At 38.3% G+C, this 25,243-nt stretch overlaps 2 protein-coding genes across 10 annotated transcripts in view; one reads left to right on the top strand and one right to left on the bottom strand.

Annotated features, from left to right (window-relative positions):
• The window catches only part of SPATA6L (spermatogenesis associated 6 like), a 59,620-nt gene that overhangs the window by 117 nt on the left and 34,260 nt on the right, over nucleotides 1–25,243 (top strand). Inside the window, exons 2-6 of one of the 9 annotated variants that reach the window (XM_074330470.1) lie at nucleotides 491–592; nucleotides 6,296–6,359; nucleotides 10,486–10,623; nucleotides 13,723–13,771; nucleotides 16,987–17,028. In XM_074330470.1, the coding sequence (XP_074186571.1) occupies nucleotides 510–592; nucleotides 6,296–6,359; nucleotides 10,486–10,623; nucleotides 13,723–13,771; nucleotides 16,987–17,028 (376 nt within the window). In that variant the 5' untranslated portion in view covers nucleotides 491–509. The other 8 variants (XM_019729835.2, XM_019729847.2, XM_074330471.1 and 5 more) reach the window with 8 other exon arrangements.
• On the bottom strand, nucleotides 7,329–10,163 carry PLPP6 (phospholipid phosphatase 6). Its single transcript, XM_019729875.2, has one exon. It carries the CDS (start codon nucleotides 10,161–10,163, stop codon nucleotides 9,279–9,281), a length of 885 nt encoding a protein of 294 aa, XP_019585434.1. The 3' UTR covers nucleotides 7,329–9,278.

Here is a 25,243-nt window from a genome sequence, read left to right on the forward strand (position 1 = left end):
GCCTCCTAGTAGCGGGTGGGTTTGGAAGTCTTTTAAAACTCCGTTCTCTGAAGGCTTTCAACGCTGCTGACTTACCCTAATGGCACTACGGGTCGTGCAGTGTTAAATACTTGTTGTCTAGTGTCCCCTACGCTGTAAATAATGGGTCCTGGATACCGGGTGGTGCTCGGACCAAGTGTTGGCCACTTGTTTAAAAACTGCAACTCATTGCTGTGCATTGATACTGGAAGCCAGTATTTCTGAAGCGGGGTTGGGAGAGAAGAAGGGAGAATTCTGAAAAGCAAAGCCAATTTCCCTGTCATTTCGAGTTACAAGCAACAAGAATACTACAGAACTTGGCTAAGAGGAGGACGCCAAAGATGAAGACTTGGACCAAGCACCAGTTCAAAAAATTAAGACGAGTACCAATAGCGAACGTACAGGGAGGGCTTCCTGTAGTTCTACATATCTCGTTTAATCCTAAATATTTGTTCTCTGTCCCCCTTTGTAGAAGAAGAAATAGACCCAACATGCCAAGGTCACACGTACTAAGGGGAAGAACAATGATTAGCCAAGGGAGTCTGACTTCAAAACGTGCGCGTTTAACAATCAGGTATTGCTGTCTTCAAAGAGTCCTAAAAACAAGACGCCATTTTTTCAGTCTTATAAGATTGGCAGACTTTTGAAGTTATTCAGTACTGAGTGTTGACAAGATGTGAGGAAATGGATTGGCAGACTTTTGAAGTTATTCAATACTGAGTGTTGACAAAATGTAGGAAATGCTGTTAGAGAAAATGTCGTTTGTGTAACTTTTTGGGAGGGGCACTTGGAGTATCAGAGAATTAGGTGCTTTGATTCAGCAGTTTCACCACCAGGAAATTATCCAGCAGTTATTTTTGCACCATTATGCAATGATTTGTCAACAAAGATGTTTACTGCAGCATTTTTTTTGTGTCAAAAAACCAACAAAAAAATGAAACTAATTGCCCGTCCATAGAGGAACTTAAATAAATTATGGTTTATTAATTCAGTGGGATGTTAATCAGTCTTTAAAAAGAATAAAATAGATATAAATGTGCTGATATAGAAATATCTCCAAAATGTGTTGAGTTAAAAAAAAAAGTTGCAAAATTAATTTTGTGTGTGTGCATATTTATGGAGAAAGAATGATCCAATTTGTGTAAAAACAAGTGTGTGTGTGTGTGTACACGTGTATGCACATGTATATAGAAACCTCCTGGAGAGTAGACAAGAAATGTTAGTGGTTACCCCTGGTGGGTAAGGCTATGAGGAAAGTTTCTGAGCATCCTTACTTTCCATTCTTACCTTTCCTGTATTATGCTGTTTGAATATTTTCCAATGAATATATGTTACACCTTAATAATTGATTACAAATAAAAGTTGAAAAGCACTGTGCCTAAACCTTTTGAGTTTATGAGTGAAAGCCACAGAAGAAAAGAGGACAGCAGCTAAAGCACAAAGGAGAGGAGGCAAAACTAGTAGCTTTATTCACTAGTAGCTTTTATTTAGTGACGTCTATTACATTAAACTTTAGATACAAGTTACTTTAAATTACTTTAAAATATTTCTCAGAAACTTCCAGTGATATTACCATATATATCATTAGCCAGAACAGGCTTAGATAATTATGATTCATTCCCTGGATCTAGATGCATTGCCATCCAAGCAAAACTGGGGTTCCATTAGCAAGGAAGAAGGCCTTATTGTGGTATTTGGTACTCAAATCACATCGTCTGCTATAACTGCTTAAGTTCTTGTGATACCTAGTGCCAGCCTAACTCTTGGGTGTCATCTCAACCTCCTCTACTGCCTTCCCAGGTCTCTCTTAGTAAGCTCATTGGCCTCCTTTCAGTTCTTCAAACATACCAGTTTCTTTCCTGACCCATGGCCCTTTACATTCATTGCTCCCTTTGTCTGGCTCTCTTTTCTCTTAGTTCTTTTAAAAGTCGTGCTAGTGGTCATGCTTTTCTTTTTAGATCTTAGATCAAATGTTATACCGCTAGAGAGGCTGACCTGCCCATTGGGTCTAGATTAGGTTCTTATTCCTTCTCCAACCTGTAACCTATCTCACCCCCTGGATATTTCCTTCCTAGCATTTGCCATACTATTATTATTTATGTTCACTTATTTATTGTATTTCTTCCTGTACTAGAATGTAAGGTCTACAAGAGCATAGATTGTTTCTTGTTCACCCTTGTATACCTCCATTGTCTAGAACCTTGCACATAGTAGGTACTCAATAAATACATGCCGAATAGATAAATAGGGAACTAATGCATGGAAACCAGGATAAAAGGAAAGGTGTGGGATTAAATACAGACAGAAGAGGGTAAAACCAGGATGGAAATAGGTATATTTTGGTATGAGAAGAAAGGGTGGATATTAATAACATCAGAAGTAGCATCATCTTAGCTATTGCTGACTTTAGCTATTGCTAAATCCTGTGCCCAGGCACAGTGAACACTTTTTACAAGGCTTGGAACTAAATCATACTATTTTCTACTTTCTTATATTGCATAAATATAATTCCTTGGAAATTGCTTTGGGTCATAATTAGCCTAGTACTCCCATGGACATAGAACTAACCAGCTGAAACTTAAAGGAGCAAATTAGTTTTTCCTGAATAAAAATTACCTTAAAATGGAAATATATGGACTATATAGTCCAGAATGCCCAAGGGCAGCCCTTGTGGAAGGGTTTGTGTGGTATTAAGTAAATATGGAGCCTGCAAATCTCAGCGAGTCAAAGCAGAAGCCAAAGAGTAACATATGAGTTTGACTCATGAACTCTAATAAAATTTGTAAAATACATTCCATGTGTGGGCCCAGATCCCAAATGACTTAAAGATTGTTAAAAGCTGTTCAGTAGCAATTTAATTCCTTCCTTGGAAGCATTCCTGCTACTTGGGGAAAATTCTCGAGAAGTATATATACTTAAAGAAACACTACTCAAATTGCCACCTCCTATTTGGACATTCATGCAGAGAGACCACTATTCTTATAATGGAGTGCTTCTTTTTTCCTTAAGTGGGTTTCCCTCTGAGTTACTTATAAAGTATTATGTACCATAATAATTTTCTTACGTTATCTGCATTTCAGGTGAATAGATCCACCATATGTTTCTCTTTAAATGTATGTAAGACTTCTATTGAGGGGAATTTCATAGTGATGCCACCAGGAATCCTCTTGATGGGCTATTATAGGACAGAAGAAGGTCCCCATAAAGATATGATTACTCTTATGACTTAAGTATGTGTTAAAGATTTTTAAGTTGTTATTATGAATATTTTTAAACACACAAACATATAGAATTATAGTAAACCCCATATATCCATCACCGAGATCAACAATTATCAAGATTTTGCTACATTTGCTTTATCCATTCCTTTTATTCATTTTCTGGAGTGTTTGAAAACAAAATCTTAGATGTTAGATCATTTCTACTATATACCTTAATGTGTATTTCTAAACAATATTGGTATTTGCCTTACATAAACACAAGGATATGGTCATACCTATCAAAATTACTTGCTTGGTATTATCTAATATTCAAACCATAATCAAATTTTCCTCGTAGTCTCAAATATTCTATTTAAGTTGGTTTCTTTGAGTCAGGGTTCCAACAAAGTCCACATATTACATTTGGTGGTCGGGTCTCTTAAGTATCTTTTCATCTAGAGTGTTTCCCCTTCCCCCTTCCTTTGCTTTTCAATGTCATTGACTTGTTGCAGACTAATTGGGTCAGTTGTCCTATAGAATGTCCTACGTTCTAGATATGTCTGTTTGCTTCTTTGTGGTGTCACTAATATGTTTTTCTATCCTCCATATTTCCTTTAAGTGAAGTTAGCCCTATAGCAACACTGCTCAACAGAAGTTTCTGTGATGATGGAAATATTCTACTTGCACTACCCAGTACAGTAGCCACTAGCCACATGTGGCTATTGGGCACGTTCAATGTGACTAGTGTGAGTGCGGAACTGAATTTTAAATTTTATTTAGTTTTAGTTAATTTATATTTATATCTTATGTATAATAGTGAGATTTCACCTTGTCAGAGAGAGTGGCCATAGGTGGGATATGTAAATCAGTGTACCTGTGCTAATGGGCACATGCAGCGGGTGACAACTTAGGTAAAGGGTATAGAGTGAGGAAAGGCAAGGACCAAGAAACATTGCTTAGACAGGTAGAAGAGGTTGAATAGAGACAAAGAAAGAATGTCTAAAGAATTGGAGGGAAACCAGAAGAGGGCTGTGCTCTAGGTGCCAAACAAGGAGAGTCCATTATATCTAGGAGAGTTCAGTTAGGCAAGGAGAGTCCAGTTAAGGCTAGGGAGAGCACGAGATTTGACATTGTGTCTCTAGGATGTCTGTGTTGCAGGTGCAGTGATATGGCAAGGTACACCGGGATTCAAGTGTGGCTGCTTCCCTTTAGCTGTGTGGCCATGGGCCAAAGGCTTTGTGGCCTCAGAATCTGCATCTGTAAAATAGGGATAATAGCATCTCCTTCAGAGAGGTTATTGTGGGCATGAAATGAATTAGCATATGCAGTATGCCTAGCACTTTGCAGCTTCTTAATATAAATCAATTCTTCCCTTCCATTATGTCTCTGATTACTTATTTTTTTAGTCTGTTTTGGTTGTCACTCTCCTTGATATCTTAGCCTTGGTGTTGGTGAGTTACTTGTGAAGGTCAACATGAGTCCTTTCCCCATATATCAGTGTACGAGTCTGGGTGCCAGCATGCTGTTGTGAGCTGACAAATCAGTGCTCTGGATACAGTAGGGAGCCAAGCCACCCACCTGTGTACCTCTTGGTACACAAGGATTGTGTAAGGACACAATATACCCTCCTTCCTCACACTGAGTTTTTCCCTTCCATGGAAAGGAACTCCAGTTACCTAAATAAATACCTCATTCTCACATCTTTCTGCACTTGCATTTTGCAATTGCATAAATCCAATGCAAAATGCAGTGCTATCTAGGTGTTTAAATGTAATCCGTTCTGGAAGACCATTCGAGTTCTGAAATGTTCGAAAACCAAGGCGCAGTTTCCCCATAGAAGGTAATGCAAAATGCTTTAATCCGTTCCAGACCTTTAAAATCAACTCCTAAAACTGCAAATTTAGCATGAATTTTACTATCTAATGATACCATAGATCCATAAAATTTACGATGTTCGTAAACTGAAATGTTCATCAACGGAGACGTTCGAAAACTGAGGTACTACTGTATTAGTAATAAATGACTCATCACAATAAAATTTTTTTTGAGAGACAGCATTGGCACTACCAGATTTTTCCGATTGGCTAGAAGTATCCACTACTTCCTCCCTTCCTTCCTTTTTATCTGTTAAATATAGTGATTGGGGAAAAAAATCAATTTTTCTCTACGGGTTAAGAACTCTTGCTCTGCCTACCAGCTCTGAGGGTTTTTGCAGTGTAACTCTGGCTTTAGCAACTACAGTAACTACTCATTGGGAGATAATGTAATTCAGTGCTTGCCTTAGGTTAACTAAACCCCAGAAAAGAGAGACTGACAAATATATTTCTATTTTGGCTAAAACTGGATATCTTTTAAGTCTCTTTCAGAATTATTTATGTATTTCTAATTAACACATGTTTAATTTTTGTTGACAGTGGCTATGTTTTCCAAACCAAACATGAGAACATAACACTTTATAAGCAAGAGAGTACCTTTAGGGACAGGCTATTATATTAATTGGAATGTTACAGAAATTCCCAGGGCTTGGGGGGAGGGGTCCTATAACTACTAAAAATGGGTCGCACTTAAATTATAATGGGACTATGATCACATTCCACTTTTAGAATGGACACTGTAAACATTTTAACAGTGATTGGCACCATAAAGAGGTGATGGAAAGAGTTGGTGGAAAGGAAACTAGGGCTCTTAGCATCTCGCGATCCGGCTACCACCTCAGTACTGGGTCATTCTCACCCACTAACGTACAGCCTGGGAAGCAGAAGTCGGGACTGAGTGTTCCTAGTGGGGCACTGGGGGCGCGCACGTCTGCACCCGGGACCTCGCTCGCATTCTAGGGTGGAAGGTTGAGCATTTGAGTGTCCATGGCAACGCGACGCTACCGCCTTCTGGAAGCCTTAGCTCCAGCTCCAGTTGTGTGAGACCGGTCCGGGTGGGAGGGACCTGGGCAGGGGACAGATGGGGGTAGGAGGGGGTGAGGGGCTCGGGAAGCTACTGGAGTCATTTGCTCCAGGGATTGAGCTATACTAAGGAAAATCGGTTCAAGGCTCAGCACGAAAGGATTTTTTTTTTCATTACAGGGTCCTTTCACCCACGCAGGGAACCATGCCTCTGGAGGTGGTGGTGGAGCTGCAGATCCGGGCGGTAAGAGACCTACGAACTTCCCCACTCCTTGACCCAAATCAGACTCCCCAGGGTTCTTAAATGGTCCCGGGTCATTTCCACCACCCCCTCCCCACCTCAGCACACATACATCATTATCTTTTGGAACAAATCCTACCGTCCCTAAGATTTTCTACACTGGTCTTCCCGGACTTCCTTTTACTTCAGCCCAACCTCTTCCCACTGCTTTTACCCCCAAAGCCAACTTGTTTCTTAGCTTTATCCTGAATTTTTCTGTTCTTTTAAAATAATCCTGCATTAAGTCGAGAAGGATTTTATTTCCTTTTCCAGGATAAAGATTTGGAAGACTTTTTTTTTTTTTTTTTTTTTTTTTTAAAAACTCTCCCTTAAATAACCAGGGAAGAATTTAATTTCAAAAAGTCATATCACTTTCTAATAATTTTCCACCTCTATGAACCAGTCAAATATTATCTAAGCTATTTCTCCTAGAAATGGCTCTGGCTTGCTAATTCCAAAAGGGAAATCAATCGATCAACAACTGTTTTATAATTATACTCTGAATCCTCCTTAAGTGAGATGCTGTGGCAGTGACTCATTGCCTGTTTGGGGTCAGTCATTCCTCTTAGCTCAGTTTCCATTTTCCAATCCTTCCATTGTTGTTAGTGACAGACTGCCATGGAGCTTCGCCTCCAAGCTATAGGGGCTTTTCTCCTGGCCATGATTATAAGCACAAATCCCAACAGGTTATGGCTATGGAAAATCTGGTTAGCCTCCATACAAGTGACAAATGGTGTGGTTTTATCATACATGCAGCTATGAAATAAAGAGAACTTACTGGATTTGTCCCACTTTGACAGCAAATAGAACTAGGCTATATCAATTGCGAGCTCTCCAAGTTGTGCAGTAAGGTGAAGGAATTCTTGAGAAGTTGAGTAATAAAATCAGTCTTCTTCCTCATCAAGGCAAGAATTAAACAAGTTTCCATCTCACTTCTTTCAACAGTATTGGTTAATTTTATTTTGATTTCTAAAAGGCATTCCTCAGTACACAATTAACAGTGAAATCAGTTTTCTACTTTACAGTACTTAGGATGCTCCAAAAACAGGGTGAATTGATCTGTGCTTTAAAAGCCAGCCAACTCAGGCCCCAGCAACTAAGACAGGGAATTCCCGAAGTATAACCAGGAACCAGAAGGTAAGCCTAATTTTGAGCCAATATTCAGACTTGTGGACACTGCAAGAGGAAATATCATGCTTCCAAATATCTGGCCTGAATATTACTGCAGTTAAAATGAGGGATCTTTCTAAGATTAAACAATAAAGCAAACCACTTACAGCTTCACAGTTTCTGATTCAGCAAGTGAGAGGTAGTCTGTGTTCAGGATGTTGTGGGAAAGCAAATGGTTTTATTTTATTTTGAAGTGTAGCTGTTCTTCTTTCATTGTGCCTCTCACACTCAGAGTTCATGTTTCCACCCAATCTGCATAGCCATTCTCCAGATTCCTACGTGTACCTCTATATGACAGATCAAACGCCATAATCCTTTCTATTTATAAATGTCAAAATAATTGGTCATTAAGACCTTTGAAGACACCAATTCTATAGGTAATTTAAAGGTTCGTATTTTCAGGTAGAGCAGCATTTAAAGCATATACCTTTTCGGACTTTCCTGCATTTGGTGGTCTTTGGTCTAGTGATTTGGGGAGGCACCGTGGATAAAATGTTTTAAATGTAAAGGTCATTATAAACGGAAATTTAGGAGTTAGTTATACCTTGTGCCTGGTATAGCAGCAGACTCCACTGATGAATTTCAAATTAATTACTGTTATCTAAATAAAGTGTGCTGTAAACAGGGAAACAGAATTCCGTAAGAAAAACTAATATACAAGGTCATCCTTGTGGTACATATGAAAAAGCTTACACATTATTTTCCCATTTTATTACCTCAGTAGAGGAACATTTTTCTTTCTTCAGTAGAGATGATGGGCAGCAGGGACCTATCTCTCAGCTATCCTGGTCCATTGACATATTATGTGGTTGGCCTCCCCCAAACTCTCACTTCCTCTGACCTCCTCAGCAGCTTAACTTTTCTGCCTTCTCTCATGCCATGCTGTTGGTTCTCAACATAATTAAGCATGAGGCCGTGTAGTCCAATCTTTTCTATGCGGATTATGGATATGCCCATCTTTAAATGTTTCTTCTTTAAGTTCTTGGTTTGTTCTCTGAATGCTAAAAGACAATATTAGAGAGTAGTAGGAAATAAATGTAAATTTAAAGATCTTTTGAGGAGGTAGTAGGAAAGGAGAGAAAGACATGAACTACAACCTCTCTTCTCACTACCCAGTCTGCAAAGATGGAAGAGACAATAAACTAAAAAAGCTTACCAAGAAAATCAGGAACAAGAGGAAATTTCCCCAGCTGTGGCAACAGATCATTAGGGCAAATTAGAAAAACCTATGTCTTAGACTCTTAAATAACTGTTTAAAGTCTACCTTAGGAAAAGAACTAGGATTAGTACGTGGCTTATCTGCATGTATATTTACAGAATGAAGATTATGCTTCTTTTTCAAAGTTCAATTTACAAGTGATATGTTGACTTACAGGATTACTACAAAATACAATTTTACTGATTTCAACTTTTAAAAAAACAGCAACATTATAATCACCCCAGCTTGATTTCTTTGCAGTTGTCCTGGAGATATAAACAGTTGTTGAGTAAATATGTAATAGAGGGATTTTTGCTTTCTGTAATATGGCTGTGATCAGTAATGGCCAGCATGTACTCCAGCCTAGCAACCCATCAAGATGGCAGGACCCCTGAAATCCCAAAGGAAGCCTGAAATGTCCTAAGAGGGACAAGCGTGATGGCTGCTGGTTTGTGTTGGCATGAGCGCACGTGGACACCTTCAGATCTCCTGGTGCCATAACGAATGAGACGGTGTTATTGTTGGTTCCACAGTACAAAGAGGACTGGAGCATTGTGCGGTGAAAGCCAGCAATAGTCCACGATGCTGTACTGCATGTAGCCCTGAAAAAAGCCAAATGCCACGTCGGTGACATTGTGCCGCCCCAGCATGACCCTGGAGAGGCCCAAGATGAAGGCCCACAGGACCACCAGCACCCTTAGTGGAATAGCCAGCACCAGGTGGTTCAAGATAAACCGCGACACCAGGGCGGCCCTGGTGGCATGGCCTGAGGGGAAGGAGTACTTGTCCACCGAGAGGGTGACAAACATGTCCATCTGATTGTGTGCCGGGCGGCGCCTGCGGACCAGCCCCTTGAGCAGGGCCACCAGCAGCAGGTCCAACAGCAGGGCGAAGAGTAGGTTCATCAGCACCTCGCGCCCGGCCCAGCTGTCGCTCCTGGACAGGCAGTAGAGGGTGCCCAACAGCCAGGGGATGCCGTGTCCTGAGATCTCCAGCAGCTTCATAAGTGGCCGCACGCTGCCCCAGGACGAACTCTCCCCCGCGCACACCCCCAGCTTCTTGGACAGCCACAGGTCGATGGCCAGCAGGGAGCGCAGGGCGATGCCCAAGAAGGACGGGTTCAGGTCCATACGATCCTCCTCGGGCAGCGGGGGCGGGGGCGCCTGCGAGGGGCCCGCTCCCGTCAGGGGGAAGGAGCCGCGGCGGTGCACGGGGCTCTCAGACGCGCGGAGCCGGGCGCAGGTGGGGTCCGCGACCGGCGCGCGGCTGCTGAGCAGGGACTGGAACTCAAACCTGCTGCCGCCGCCGCCGCCATGGGCTGGGCTGCCGGGGCTGCTGCTGCTGCTTGAAGCGGAGGTTCCCAGGGGGCGTCCCTCGACGTTCCTCCGGGGGCTCGGCATTGCGGCGGGCGGCCCGGACCCCAGGACCCGGTCGGCTTAAAAACAGGCTCCCCGGTCCTGCAGCCTCTTCCGCTTCCGCACTGCCATCCTGAAGGGGCGGGGAGAGGAAACCGCGAGAGGGCGATTGTGACACCTGGCGGAGATGTGGGATGAAATTGGATTTCCAATTTGTGGAAGAGGAGAAGAAGGGAGGGTGTTTGGGGAGGTACAGGTGAGGGGGTGCGGTACCGGGGGAAATTTGACTTTGTCTATTGGTTAGGGAAAATAGAGCCCAATTTACAAAACAAAACAAACCTCTCTCTCTCTCAACCTTGTTTTTAAGATTTCTTGCCCAGGGGTGTTCCTTCCAGACAAGCAAGATGTGTACCTCGGGGTTTACCTCCTGAATCAGTACCAGGAGACAGACTGCTTTCCCTCAGTGTTCCCTATTGTGATTCAGCAGAGAATGAGATTTGAAAAGGTGATCTTGACTTTCACTGCTAAGTAGAGATATTTAAATTTTGCTGTGTAAAGATCATTTAATGGTTCTTATAATGAGCACAGTTCTAATAAAGTTATTTTGTAAGTTTCCTTTAAAAAAATTACTTGAAGGCACCTCAGCACAGTACAAAACCATATTTAGAGGACTTGCTTTTGTAGCCCAGGTCTGAGCCAAGTTCGGTCAACCTAGTGCTAAATACCTTGGTCTGATGTTTTCTATTCTGGGAACTCCCATGGTGGTTTCTTAACTGGAGCAGGGAGAGCATTTTCTGAATGTTCTTGGAGGTGTTAGAGGCAGCTGCATTACATTTATGACAGGGATTATCAAACTAGCAGACCTTAGAAACAAACTATTTTAGACTCCGAAAAATCATGAAAAACTATAACCAAATTAGTTAAATCCTGTAACAAAATAAGGCTTTGCAGATTTACTGAGTTTTCTTAGGTCATACCTGGTTTATTTAGCTATACAGTACTAAAGCTAGATTTCATTCCAATGAATATGATCATGATATAAATAGTCAAAACATTACCACCCTTTTTCCCACTTTAGAATATTAATTTCATTACTACGCAATCACTGACAATTCTTTTGAAGTTTTTGTTTTGGAATTTGGAGATGGAATCAGTCTGATTCTTTGAACCTTGATAAGTGATGACTTTGCCCCAGACAATATCACTGAGGTCGTTCTTTTGGGGAGGGGATGAGTATGGGAAGTCTCCCCAGTAAGACCTATCACTTTTAAAGGTGTGGATGGTTGTGCCCGGAAAATGTTTCCACCTGAGAATGGGAGAGGAAATAGGATTGATTTTCTAGAGGGCTAGAGCTGCATGTAATATTTTTATAAATCACAGTCTGTTAATTTAGCTAAAGTCTACCAAGCTGGTTGCAAAAGAAAGGAGAAGAATAAATGGAGATTACTTTGGAACATACAGTCAGAATCCAAAGGAGACTGCTTCTACCATTTAGATGTTGGTAGTGGTAAAAAGAGGGTGGTAAAAAATCCAATCTGTTTTCCCCCTAAGAATTTCCGTATTAGTTTTGTCAATTTTAAATTTGCTTATGTAGAAAATTTAAAAAATATATTTTTATAAGAAGCCCAAGTATACAAAATCATAGAAGCACAGAATGATAAACCTGTAAGTGACCTTGGAGGTCATCTGGTCCAAATTCCTTGACTTGTAGAACAGGACAGCGAGCCTCAGAGTCACATTCTAGATGCCACTACTGCTCTGTTGCAAAGCTTTGCATTTGAGATTATTAGTCAAACATGTCATGGACCATTTTTCATTTTATACAGTGAAATTAAATGCTTTATTTTAAATTTTGAAAATTGCCTTGTTTGAGCTGTTTGAGTTCACATTCCAGCTTTCTTCCAGTTGGCTCCAGCTTTGTTGTATCTGTTCCATTCTCTAGCTGCAAATACTTGCAACAAGTAGTGAAAAACATTTTCTCCTTGGACTTTCTGTGTAATTCAGAATTGAATGATCTAAAGCATTTGGGTAAACAAGAAATTACTCATGAAGAATGTAGAGCCATTGTGTTTTAGCAGTTCATGCTGGTCACCTACTCCCCCAAATCATACTTGAGAAAATCCTCAAACATGGATGAAGTGAAGGGATGCAATTACTGAAATAGTTTAGGGGAAAAAAATCACCCACATTTGCTTGATAAATTCGAGTCAGTAAGACAGAAATTACAGGGGACAGTCTCCATTTTTGTAGTTAAAATAGACCTGGCTTTGGGTCAAGAGCAAATTTTAACCATTCTTAAGTTTAAACACCATTTAAATCAGAACTTTAATGCGTGAAATCAAACTGTGCTGAAATTTTTTTGTGTTTTACAGAGTTCTAGAATTCAGGAAGAAGGATGTAGTATTTTATTTCAGTCCTATTCCAGGCCCTTTTTATCTCAAAAATTTGCAGATTTAACAATGGTTATATAGGTATCACAATGTATTTCTTGTGCTTCCTGATACAGTTAAAACTTATGAGGCTCTCTCTAGTTATTTTTGAATTCTGTGGAAGTATAGCTACTAGCACTTAGCTTTTCTTTTGTGTTTCACACACGAGGTCGGACAATTAAGTTTGCGAACTTGTTGCAACACTGTTGCTAACCTTTTTTGATATCAGAGGGATTATTCATTATGAATTTGTACCAACTGGACAAGCAGTTAACCAGGTTTACTATTTGGAAATGCTGAAAAGGCTATGTGGAAAAGTTAAACAACCTGAACTTTTTGCCAACAATTCATGGCTCTTGCATCATGACGATGCACCAGCTCACACAGCATATGTCTGTGAGGGAGTTTTTAGCTAGTAAACAAATAACTGTATTGGAACACCCTCCCTACTCACCTGACCTGGCCCCCAATGACTTTTTTCTTTACCCGAAGATAAAGGAAGACATTTTGATGACACTGAGGACATCAAGGGTAATACAACGACAGCTCTGATGGCCATTCCAGAAAAAGCGTTCCAAAATTGCTTTGAAGGGTGGACTAGGCGCTGTCATCTGTGCATATAGCTTCCCAAGGGGAGTACTTCGAAGGTGACCATAGTGATATTCAGCAATGAGGTATGTAGCACTTTTTTTAGGATGAGTTCATGAACATAATTGTCTGACCTCGTGGATAGAGTTTTTATTTATGCTCCTCTTTAGGACAACCAATTCCTTGGCAAGAGAAGTCATTCATTCAGTTAACTACATTTTATGAGTATCTGTCATATGCAGATTGTTTTTCTAGGTACTCAAAACTTTTTGAGGTTGATGCCAGATGTACTTTTAGAAACAAACTGTAGGGCTAGGTCAACTTGATGACATTTTGAGGATGTGGTAGATTGAGCTAACTCAGATTTTTCCTTGCACTTGGTATTGTTTTGTTAATCCTCATTCATTTATTCTATAGTCATTTGTTAAATTTTTAACCACATACCTGTTAAAGGTATTGCTGTTGAATCCTGAGATATATGGTTGGATTTGATATATGTTAATTATTTGGAAGAATATAATCTGCAGTTTCTATACATATATGTTAGTAAAACTTTGAAAATTTGCTTTCCCCATTTTTTTCTGCAGTTATTTGAAAATGCAATCGATCCTGGAGTTGTAGCAGACATTTTAGAAAGTAGGTACTCTTCAAGGAAAAAAGAGAGAGAGAGCGAGAGCGAGAGCGAGAGCGAGAGAGAGAGAGAGAGAGAGAGAGAGAGATTATTGTGTGTATGTAATTCACAGATATAAAATTCTTCTATTATATTTTCTAAGTTGTGATACTTCCATGTTTGACCCATGATTATATTTAAGAGAGTCTGTAAAATTTGAATCATGTTTTTGTTTCAATTACAAACCCTTTTCTAGATATAGATGGGGTATACTGGATGATACCATTCTGTTTGTTTACATTTTACAATTAAATGGTTTTTGTATATTCAGAGTTGTGGAACTATCATCATAATCAATTGTAGAACATTTTCATCTCCACAGAAAGAAACACTATACCATTCTTCCTCATCCGTCCCATCCCTAGGCAACTACTAACTAATCTTCCTGTCTCTAGATTTGCTTATTCTGGATATTTCATACAAATGGAATTATATAATAATGTGGTCCTTTGTGATTGGCTTCTTTCACTTAGCAAAATGTTTTCAAGGTGCATCCTTGCTGTGACATGTGTCAGTACTTAATTTCTTTTTATGGCCAAATAATGTTCCATTGTAAGGATATGTCATATATCATTTATCCATTCATCAGTTAATGGACATTTGGATTGTTTTCACTTTGGGGCTATGATGAATACTGGTGCTATGAATATTTATGTACGAGTTCTTTTATGGACGTATGTTTTCATTTTCTTGGGTATAATACCTAGAAGTGGAATTGCTGGGTCATATGGTTAACTCTTTTTAATCTTTTGAGGACCTCCCAGACTGTTTACCAAAGAAAGCAGCTGCATTATTTTACATTCCACCAGCAATATATGATGGTTCCATTTCTCCGTATTCTGGCTAACACTTGTTATTATCTGTCTTTTTGATTGGTAGCCATCCTTGTGTGCATGAAGTGGTATCTTGTTGTGATTTTGATTTGTACTTCCCTGATAGTAGTGATATGGAACTTTTTTTTTCATTTGGTTATTGGCAATTTGTATATCTTATTTGGAGAAATGTCTATTCAGCTTTTGCCTATATTTTATTTTATTTTTTATTTTGCCTATATTTTAATTGGGTGTCTTTTTATTATTGAGTTGTAAGTTCTTTATATATTATACATACAAGTCCCATATCAGATGTATGATTGACAAATATTTTCTCCCATTCTTTGGATTATCTTTTTACTTTTTCGATGGTGTTCTTTGGAATACAAAAGTTTTTGATTTTGATGAATTCTATTTTATTTGTTTTTCTTTTGTTACTTGTGCTTTTAATGTTATAACTAAGAAACCATTGTCTAATTCAAGTCACAAGATTTATGTCTATGTTTTCTTGTAAGAGTTTTATAGTTTTAGGTCTTACATTTAGGTCTATGATACATATTGAGTTGATTTTTGTAAATAGCATGAGGTAGAGATTTATTCTGTTGCATCTGGATATCCAGTCATCTCAACACCATTTGAAGGTAAGAGTATTTTTCCCCCATTGAATAGTCTTGGTTGGCACCTCTGTTGAAAATCAATTGCCTGTAAATGTGAGGATTTATTTTTGGGCTCTCAATTCTATTCCATTGATCCATATATCTATCATGACAATACCACACAATCTTGATTATTGTAGCTTTGTAGTAAATTATGAAATCAGGAAGGGTGAGTTCTCCAACTTAGTTCTTTTTCGAGACCACTTTTGCTGTGTGGGTTCCCTTGGTTTTCCATATGAATTTAGGACCAGCTTGTCAGTTTCTGCAAAGAAGCCAGGATGTTGTTGGGGGTTGCATTGAACCTGTCGATCAACTTGGGGAGTATTGCCATCTTAACGATATTAAGTCTTCTAATCTGTGAACATGGGATGTGGTGGGAATTAATTGAATGTAAGGAATTTAGAGTCTGAGACAAATTGTTTAACATTACTATTGGGGTGATGATTGGCAAGGATAAATTTCTTCCTCCCTCTTGGAAAACCTAAATTATAGGCTGTCTTAGCTGTTAAGTTTCTTGGTATTTAAAATTCTGTCCTCGGCATTTATATGTTTTTCATAAGTCTACAAAGGAACAATTTTACTTTTATTATGTATTTTTCTAGTTTTTTGAGATATAATTGATGTATAACATTGTGTGAGTTTAATGTGTACAATATGTTGATTTGATATACTTATACTCGTATATTGTAAAATGATTACCACCATAGGTGTTAACTAACACCTCCATCACATCACATGATTACCATTTCTGTTTTGTGGTGAGAACATTTAAGATCTATTGTCTTAGCAACTTTCAAGTACAATTGACCCTTGAATAACACTGGGGTTGGGGCACCAAACCCCCCACAAAGTCAAAAATCTGGGATAATTTTTGACTCTAGAGTTGCCCCTTTGCATTAGAGGACACAACCAAGTGTGGGTAGAAAATGGTATTTTCGATCTGTGCTTATGGTTGGGAAACCATAGCTGGGAATGTGAAAATACCGTTTTTCATCCATGGTTGGTTGAATCTGTGGATGCAGAACTCTTAGATACCAAGGGCTGACTGTATTTATTGAAAAAAATCCATGTATAAGTAGACCCATGCAATTCAAACCTATGTTGTTCAAGGGTCAGCTGTATATAATACAGTATTATTAACTATAATCACCACTATTGTCTATTTTTAGATGTTTTCCCTTTTAGCATTTTGTGGGAACTATCTTTGATTTTTTTTATTGTTACACATTTATGTTTTAAATTACTTTTAAGATTTAAATTTTATTCTTGTCCTTATAGACATTATACATGGGCTCACTACTTCTAAATATATTTCGAACTCAGGAAATATAAACAAAATGTTAATTTTATGTCTAACATAGCCATATGATACTATTTTAAGCAAGAGAAACTTTTATAGGTTAATGGATAGCAACTGTGTTTCAAGTTTTTTAAATGAAAAGTTTGTTATCTAAGTGATTCATGATGATAGTTTTAAGAGAGAAAATATTGCATTGGTTTTGTCAGTATTTTTCAGGGAATGAAGTGCTACTTTTATAGTGCAGTTACACCATGCCCTCCATTTACTGGGTGTAGAAATACCTGAGTCATTGTTGGTATGGCACTGATTATTAATAATGTAAATGGAGATGTTATGGCAGTTTCAAACTTAGCAATTAATGAAAATCTCTGGCAATTTTCTAAAGTGTTATAATCTCATGTTTTCTTTTTTAGGCTTCCTAACCAGGTTGGAATTAATACAGCTAGTATCTCCAGGTAAAGTGCCACTAAATGCAGTTCTAAATTAGTTTACTTTACATCTAAAAGGATTTTGGCACGACAGAATGAAAACTGGCATTTAAAAGTTGTGCTTTATATAAACTCCCTTTTTTTCTCCCACGAGTCTGTTAATTTTGTCCACTTTTAGAAGAGGAACTTTATGGGTTTGGTGGTTCTTTGACTTTCCATTTTTTATAACTTTATCTAATTATCATATAATTTTTTCAGTGCCAACTCAGCTTCTTTTAAATTTTTGCCTTTGACTATGTTCTCATTTGTGGGGTGTGTGTGTAAAACCCAAAGCCATATTGTCTGTTAGATGCTAGAAGAGAGTTGGCAAACTTTGGCCTCCAGGCCAAATCCAGCTGCACTATGTTTTTGTATGGCTCATGAGCTAAATCTCTACACTTTAAAAAATTGATATTTAATTCATATACTATAAAATTCACCGTTTTCTTTTTTTTTTAAATTAAAGTTTATTGGGTGAATTGTTAGTAAAGTTACATAGATTTCAGGTGTACAATTCTGTAATATATCATCTACATATATCACATTGTGTGTTCACCACCCAGAGTCAGTTCTCTTTCCATCACATATATTTCATCCCAAAATTCACCATTTTCAAGTGTACAATTCTGTTATTTTAGTATGTTCAGAAAGCTGTGCAACTATGACCACTATTTAATTCCAGAACATTTTTATTACCTGGAAAGAGACCCCATACTCATTAGCAGTCCCTCCTCATTCCGTCTTCCCCACAGCCACCATTAATCTACTTTCTGTCTCTATTGATTTGCCTCTTCTGAATATTTAATATAAATGCAATCAGACAATATGTGGCCTTTTATGTCTGGCTTCTTTCACTTAGTATGTTTCGAGGTTCATCCACGTTATAGCATGTATCACTACTTCATTCCTTTCTATGGTTGAATGATATTCATTTATATGGATATACCACCATTTTCTAATCCATTCGTCAGTTGATGGACATGGGGTTGCTCCTGCTTTTCGGATATTATGAATAATATTGCTATCAACATTCACGTACAAGTTGCTGGATGAGTATATGTTTTCAGTTCTCTTGTGTATATACCTAGGAGTGGAACTGTTGGGTAACTCTGTGTTTAAGTTTTTAAGGAATTGCCAAACTGTCTTCAGTTCATATGTTTTTCAGTGGTTGGAAAAAAAAATTTTAAATGTGGATATTTAGTGATGTGAAAATGATATGAAATTCAAATTTTATTGTCCGTAAAGTTTTATTGGAACATGGCCATGTTCAATGAGGCATCGTTGCTTTCATGCCTCATTGACAGAGTTGAGTAGTTGTGACCATGCTCAAAGCCTAAAATGTTTACTATCTCGCCCTTTACAGAAAACTTTTGTGACTCCTGTGCTAGAATCATGGATTTTTAAGAGGAAACTGTTTCGTGGTGCTTTTGCTTTATAGTATTCTGTTTTCCCGAAAATAAGACCTAGCCAGACAATCAGCTCTAATGTGTCTTTTGGAGCAAAAATTAATATAAGACCCAGTCTTATATGTTATGTTATGTTATGTTATGTTATGTTATGTTATATTATATTATATTATATTATATTATATTATATTATGTAAGACCTGGTCTTATATTATAGTAAAATAAGACCGAGTCTTATATTAATTTTTGCTCCAAAAGATGCATTAGAGCTGATTGTCTGGCTAGGTCTTATTTTTGGGGAAACACAGTATGTCTTGAGTGGCTAAAGACCTGAGCTAGTGAGAGAGAGTAGAAATTGCCACCTGGTATGAGAGTAGTTCTTATACATAGTCTTTCAGTGTACTTGTAGCTGATGATCTAGTGATTTTTAAGAGGTGTGTGTGTGTGCGCGCGTGTGTGTATGTGTGTGTAAGACAGAGAGAGACAGAGAGAGAATGTATCTAAAACTCAGAAACATTTCTAATTCTCTTCCCATCTTTGCTATTATACATTTTTGCCCTCTCCCTTCCGTAAATGAAACTATCTTCACAGTTTTACCTTGTTGTAAAAAGCATCCCCAAATGATGAGAAAGCCTTTATTTATATTTTGGTGAACATGTTTCTTGATATTTTCCTGTGGCTAGAAGAACACATAGATATGGAATTTTTATATAAATAGTATCACATACATTTTCGTCTACTATTAGCTTCCCCCATTCTAGGTCACTGTTGTCATTTCTAAAAGCATAGTTCCACATCATCATTATTTTTTTTTTTAATTAAAGTTTATTGGGTTGGCAATGGTTAGTAAAGTTACATAGGTTTCAGGTGTACAGTTCTGTATTACATCATCTATATATCACATTGTATGTTCACCACCCAGAGTCAGTTCTTCCATCACCATATTTTGGATCCCTTTTACTCTCATCTACCACCTCCCTGCCCCCTTACCCTCTGGTAACCACTAAACTATTGTCTGTGTCTATGAGTTTTTGTTTATTTGTTTGTCTTGTTCCTTTGTTGTTTTCAGTTTTGTATCCCACATATCAGTGAAATCATATGGTTCTTGACTTTTTCTACCTGCCTTATTTTGCTTAGCATACTAATTTCTCCATCCATATTGTCACAATGGCACATCATTATTTTTAATAGCTATAAATAATTTCATTAATTTATTTATGTTTTTGTAGGTCTATAAACAGTATGTATATAATAATTTGGGTTTTTGTTTTTCACTCTACATTGTTACCTATAGTTTACTTCTTTGTCATTTTCTATTGTTACCTATAGTTTACTTCTTTGTCATTTTCTTTTCTTTTTTTCCCCCTCATTGAGATTGTTTTTATTTAAAGAAAAGTGAAACAAATTTGTACCCTTAACATTATCAACCCTTTAAAAAATTGTCAATCTCTTTCATCAAGAAAGATGAAGTTAAAGAAAATAAGGAAGGCATTAAGTTAGCTATCTTGGGTATTGATATTCCCGACATGTGTGGTGGGTTAGGTTCCTGACCTGTCCCTTACTGTGGGTGTTCAGAGTAAAGAAAAGGTCTGAGAGGAGAAGAGAAGGAATATGAGAGCAAACTACAAATGAGGGAACTATCGGCCTCAGTCACAAAGCTCATGACACCACTTTCATAATCCAGGAACACCCCCACATGGCCTACAGGCCATTCTACATAGTGAGGTAACAATGGGGAGGAGGTAAAGAGACTGCACCGATCATGCTCTTTGACACACAAAAGTAGCAGCATTCCCCCCTGCGCCAAGTACCACGTCATCCCTCCCTCATTACAAAATCCAGTGACCCAGTTGCAACAGCTCGCCACATCCACCTCTTGGTAATGTTGGCCAGAGAGGAATGTCTGGTCTTCCCAGGCAAGAAAATGTCTTGTTGGGGTCTTGGCCACATCAGGAGGATCGGGACTAAAGAGCAGACTCCTCAGGTCTTCAAACGGGGATGTGACCAGTGACTCTTTCATGGTCCAAGGAAATCTGCCCTCGGAGTCGGCTGAGCCTGTCTATCCGTCCAGCAAAGGGGCAGGAACTGAGCTGCGTGTGGGGCCACAGGTTGCAGCATGCGCAGCTGCACTGACTCTCTCCTTTTCGATAGGTTTTCAAAATGCTGCAGCAGTTCCGTGTCTGGCTTATGGCACATTTCCATGAGTTCCTCGTATACTCCTCTTAGGTGTGTCTTCTTTACACACATTCTGTCTTTACTTTCCTTTGGTTGTTGAAAAATCTGTCTGCTTTCCTTTTCTATTCTCTCTAAGTAACATTTCTTTTCTGTGTAGAACATTAGATTCACCTTTTGATATTCAGTACGAATCATTGTCTTCTGTAGAATCACATTATCCTCCCACGTTTTGATTTTGCTGGTCTCTCTGTTTAGATTTCTTTGATGTTTCTTGTGTCTTTTTCCACATGCACCTCACTTGCTCCAAGAGCCTTTGCCTGTATTCCTCAGTGACCCAATCAGTGGAGCAATGCCTGTGACCCACGTGCTCCTTAGACTTCCGGCAGAGCACACAGAGCGGGTCCTGGATAACCTCACAGAAGAAGTTCTTTGTCTGCACGTGTACCTCACATGTCTGTTCTGCTCAGCTTGGTAGGGGATAGTGTCTTGCCCATCTGGCAAGGACTGCCCATGGCTTCAAAACAATGTTGGTTTTAAAGTTCATTTGAGGTGATGTTTCTCTGTATGCAGGGCAGCGAGGAGGATGTGGGACTTCCTCCCAGGAGATACAGAAACAAGGCAAACAAAAGCCATGCCCACAGCCTACGGTGACAGGGTCTATGCAATAAGTCTTGCATATAAAGCAGGTGAATTCATTCTGGATGATGTTGGAATCCATGTTTCTGTGGGTAATGTTAATGGATTTTCCCATTCTTGTTTAATAACTAGTTCGTTCAATTAAGTTCAAAGATTAGGTGCTCACCTCCTGGTAGCAGTAAACTTCAGAGGTCTCCACAGCCCAGTCAGCTCCCGTGGGTCCTGGAGTAGAATTTCTTTGTCATTTTCAATAGCTATGTATTTTTCCATAGTGTTATAAGTATCCTTAAATTGACATTGTTGAGCATAGACTTTCTTTGTCTCAAATCTTTATAAAATTATTTTTTCTTCTTGGTATATTTTCACATAATGAAAGTATAAGATTGATCTGTGTCTTGTAACCTGGGAGTAAACTGATCCACAGCAGGTTTCTACTACTTTGGCTGCATCCAGCAGTGTATAGCCTGTCCGTTCTGCATATTGTAGTTAAATGCTGGATGTTATCATTTGGATTCATTTTGTTTACAAAATGTGTAATAATTTCTTTAAAATATATCTTACATTCTTTATGGCCCTTTCTTTTTAGATACCACTTGTGACTACTTTAAATTCTTACAATTTTCCATTCTCCCACGTTATGATTTGTTTTCTTCCTTTTCTTCTGTATCATATGACTGTCAGTGTCCTTTGATTGCATGTGGAGTGATGTCTGGATGTTAAAATTGCATTTTGGTATAATTCTGGATATTTTTACCAATGTTTCCCATCAGTTATGATTGAGACATATGTCTCCTATTTTGATATTTTATTGTGTGAACTTTTCTTTTTCTTAAGAAAGCATAGGAGAGGGATAGTGAGCCTGGCAGATGTCTCAGCTAAAGCAGCGGTGGCTGTAGAGGCTTGTATGAGTATCATAGCCTGGTCCACTGTGGCTGTCCCTGGAGCATGACAAGGCCCCAGTGGAGTGGACCCGGGACTTATGTTCTTTCTTCTGTCTCTCGATGCATTGGCAGAAACAGGCTCTGAAAACAGATAAGAACCCCATTGTCCATGGATCTAGGGACAGACACTCTTGTGTATGTCATTACTTTCTTAGGTAGGCATAACAGATGGAAGATCAGAGGTGTCTCCTACCTGCTTTCCAGACATTCTTACTGAATTTTTTTCAGCCTAAAAGTGACAGGCTAAAATCAGGGCATTGAGGTTTTTTTCCCATAAGTTTTTTTTTTTTTTTTTTCTTATTTGACCCAATTTTATGTTTAAACATAAATTACTGCTAATGGGCAAGTTATATTTTAGTATACTAGTAAAATGGAAGCAGGCCCATTTTGGTTGTATTTAATTTTACATGAATTAAAATTATTATCCAATACCTAAATATTCTCACTATAAAATTTTTAATTAACACAAAATTTTATAAAATAAAGCCAAAAACACATTCATCAACAACCCTTGACATTGTTATTAATAATTTGTTGAGTATCTTTTTAGACCTTTTAAGATGTATTTGTTATATATAATGTATTTAGTATATTCAACCAACCCTAAAATACATACATACATACGTACATACACTCATATGTGCACACATACGTATATACTAAATATATCTAGTATTTAGTATATGTATATTTAGTATTATGTTTTGGTTGAATATACATATTCTGCAATTTGCTTTTTAGAATTTATTGTATCTTAGACTGCCATATGTTTTTCACATAATCAGAAATCCACCTGTGAGAAATTATCAAGAATAGTTTTAAACTACGATGATTAATATTTTGTTTTGTTTTTGGGGAAATAAGATTTATTGTGATACTGTATTAAGTGCATTACAAAAATGTAAATATGTGTTAAGGTACATTCATTGTGCTCACTAAGGTATTTTATTTTTATTTTTTTATTGGGGAATATTGGGGAACAGTGTGTTTTTCCAGAGCCCATCAGCTCCAAGTCAAGTCATTGTCCTTCAGTCTAGTTGTGGAGGGTGAAGCACAGCTCCAAGTCCAGTCGTTGTTTTCAATCTTTAATTGCAGGGGGTGCAACCCACCATCCCATGTGGGAATTGAACTGGCAACCTTGTTGTTGAGAGCTCGCGCTCTAACCAACTGAGCCATCCAGCCACCCGTCTGGCAGCTCAGCTGTAGCTCGTTGTCTTCAACCTAGTTTTGGAGGGCATAGCTCACTGGCCCATGTGGGACTCGAACCCAGCAACCCTATTGTTCAGCGCTCGTGCTCTAACCAACTGAGCTGTCCGGCAGCCCCACTGAGTTTTTAATTCTATTGAAAACCCTATCAAGACTGTTTGGCACCATCTCTTATTATAAATCTATTCCTTTATAGCAGAGCTCTTTTGATTCCATTATCATCTCAGTGTTCAAATATTAACAGTGATTCTGTTTTTTTTTTAAAGATTTTTATTAAACTATAGTTAACATGCATTATTATATTAGTTTGAGGTGTACACCATAGTTATTCAACATTTATATACCTAAAGAAGTGATCACCATAAATCCAGCAATCATCTGAGACCATACCACGCTATCACAATATTATTGACTATATTCCCTGTGCTTTACTTTACATCCCCATGACTGTTTTGTAACTCCCAATTTATGCTTCTTAATGCCTTTACCTTTTTCACCCTGCCACCCCAACCCCCCTACCATCTATCACCCCAATAAATCTAGTACCCATCTGATACCATACATAGTTATTACAATATTATTGATTATATTCCTTATGCTATACCCTACATCCCGATGACTACTTTGTAACAACCAATTCATACTTTTTAATCCCATCTCCTTTTTCACCCATCCCTGATCCCCCTCCCATCTGGCAACCATCAAAATGTTCTCTGTATGAGTTTGTTTCTGTTTTGTTTGTTCATTTATTTTGTTCTTTAGATTTTACATATAAGCAAAATCACATTGCATCTGTCTCTCTCTGTCTGACACACTCCACTCAGCACAATACCCTCCAGATCCATCCATGCTGCCACAGTTGGCAAGAACCCATTCCCTTCCATGGCCGAGGAATATTCCATCGTATATATGTACCACCTCCTCTTTATTCATTCATCCATCGACGGACATCCAGGCTGCCTCCACATCTTGGCTATTGTAAACAATGCTGCAGTGTACATATGTCCCTTCAAAGTAGCCTTTTGGGTTTCTTCAGATAAATACCCTGAAGTGGGATTACTAGGTCCTTCTTTGTCTCTTGTTATGGCCTTTGTTTTAAAGTCTGTTTTGTCTGGTATAAGTATTGCTACTTCAGATTTTTTATTTTGTTGTTTTGTTTTCATTTTCACGAAATATCTTTTTCCATTCCTTTACTTTCATCTCTTTACTGTGTGTGTCTTTAGATCTGAAGTGAGTCTCTTATAGGCAGCATATATAAGGATCTGGTTTTCTTATTTATTCAGCTACCCTGTCTTTTGATTGGAACATTTATTTAATCCACTTACATTGAAAGTAATTGTTAATAGATACATGGTTATTGCCAAATATTACTCATATTTTTTTAAATCTTTTTTTCCCCTTTATCTTAAAGAATTCCCTCTAACATTTCTTGTAATACTGGTTTGGCATTGATGAACTCCTTTAGCTTTTTCTTGTTTGGGAAGGTCTTTATCTGTTTTTTATTCTAAATGATAGCTTTGCTGGTAGAGTGTTCTTGGTTGTAGGTCCTCACTTTTCATCACTTTGAATATTTCCTGCCAATACCTTGTGGCCTGCAAACTTTCTGGTGAGAAATCAGCTGACCAGTCTTATGAGAGCTCCTTTGCAGGTAGCTAACTGCTTTTCTCTTGCTGCTTTTGAGATTCTCTGTCTATCTTTAACCTTTGGCATTTTTACTATGATGTATCTTGGTGTGTGCCTGTTTGGGTTCACCTTATTTGGGACTCTCTGCACTTTCTGGGCTTGTATGTCTATTTCCTTCACCAGGTTAGGGAAGTTTTCCGTCATTATTTCTTCAAA

The sequence above is a fragment of the Rhinolophus sinicus genome, linkage group LG04 (assembly GCF_036562045.2).
Source record: "Rhinolophus sinicus isolate RSC01 linkage group LG04, ASM3656204v1, whole genome shotgun sequence".
In the NCBI taxonomy this organism is placed as follows: domain Eukaryota; kingdom Metazoa; phylum Chordata; class Mammalia; order Chiroptera; family Rhinolophidae; genus Rhinolophus; species Rhinolophus sinicus.

What these genes read in the sequence shown, in the direction of transcription:
- PLPP6 (XM_019729875.2), bottom strand. Translation starts at nt 10,163, where the DNA reads ATGCCGAGCCCCCGGAGGAACGTCGAGGGACGCCCCCTGGGAACCTCC.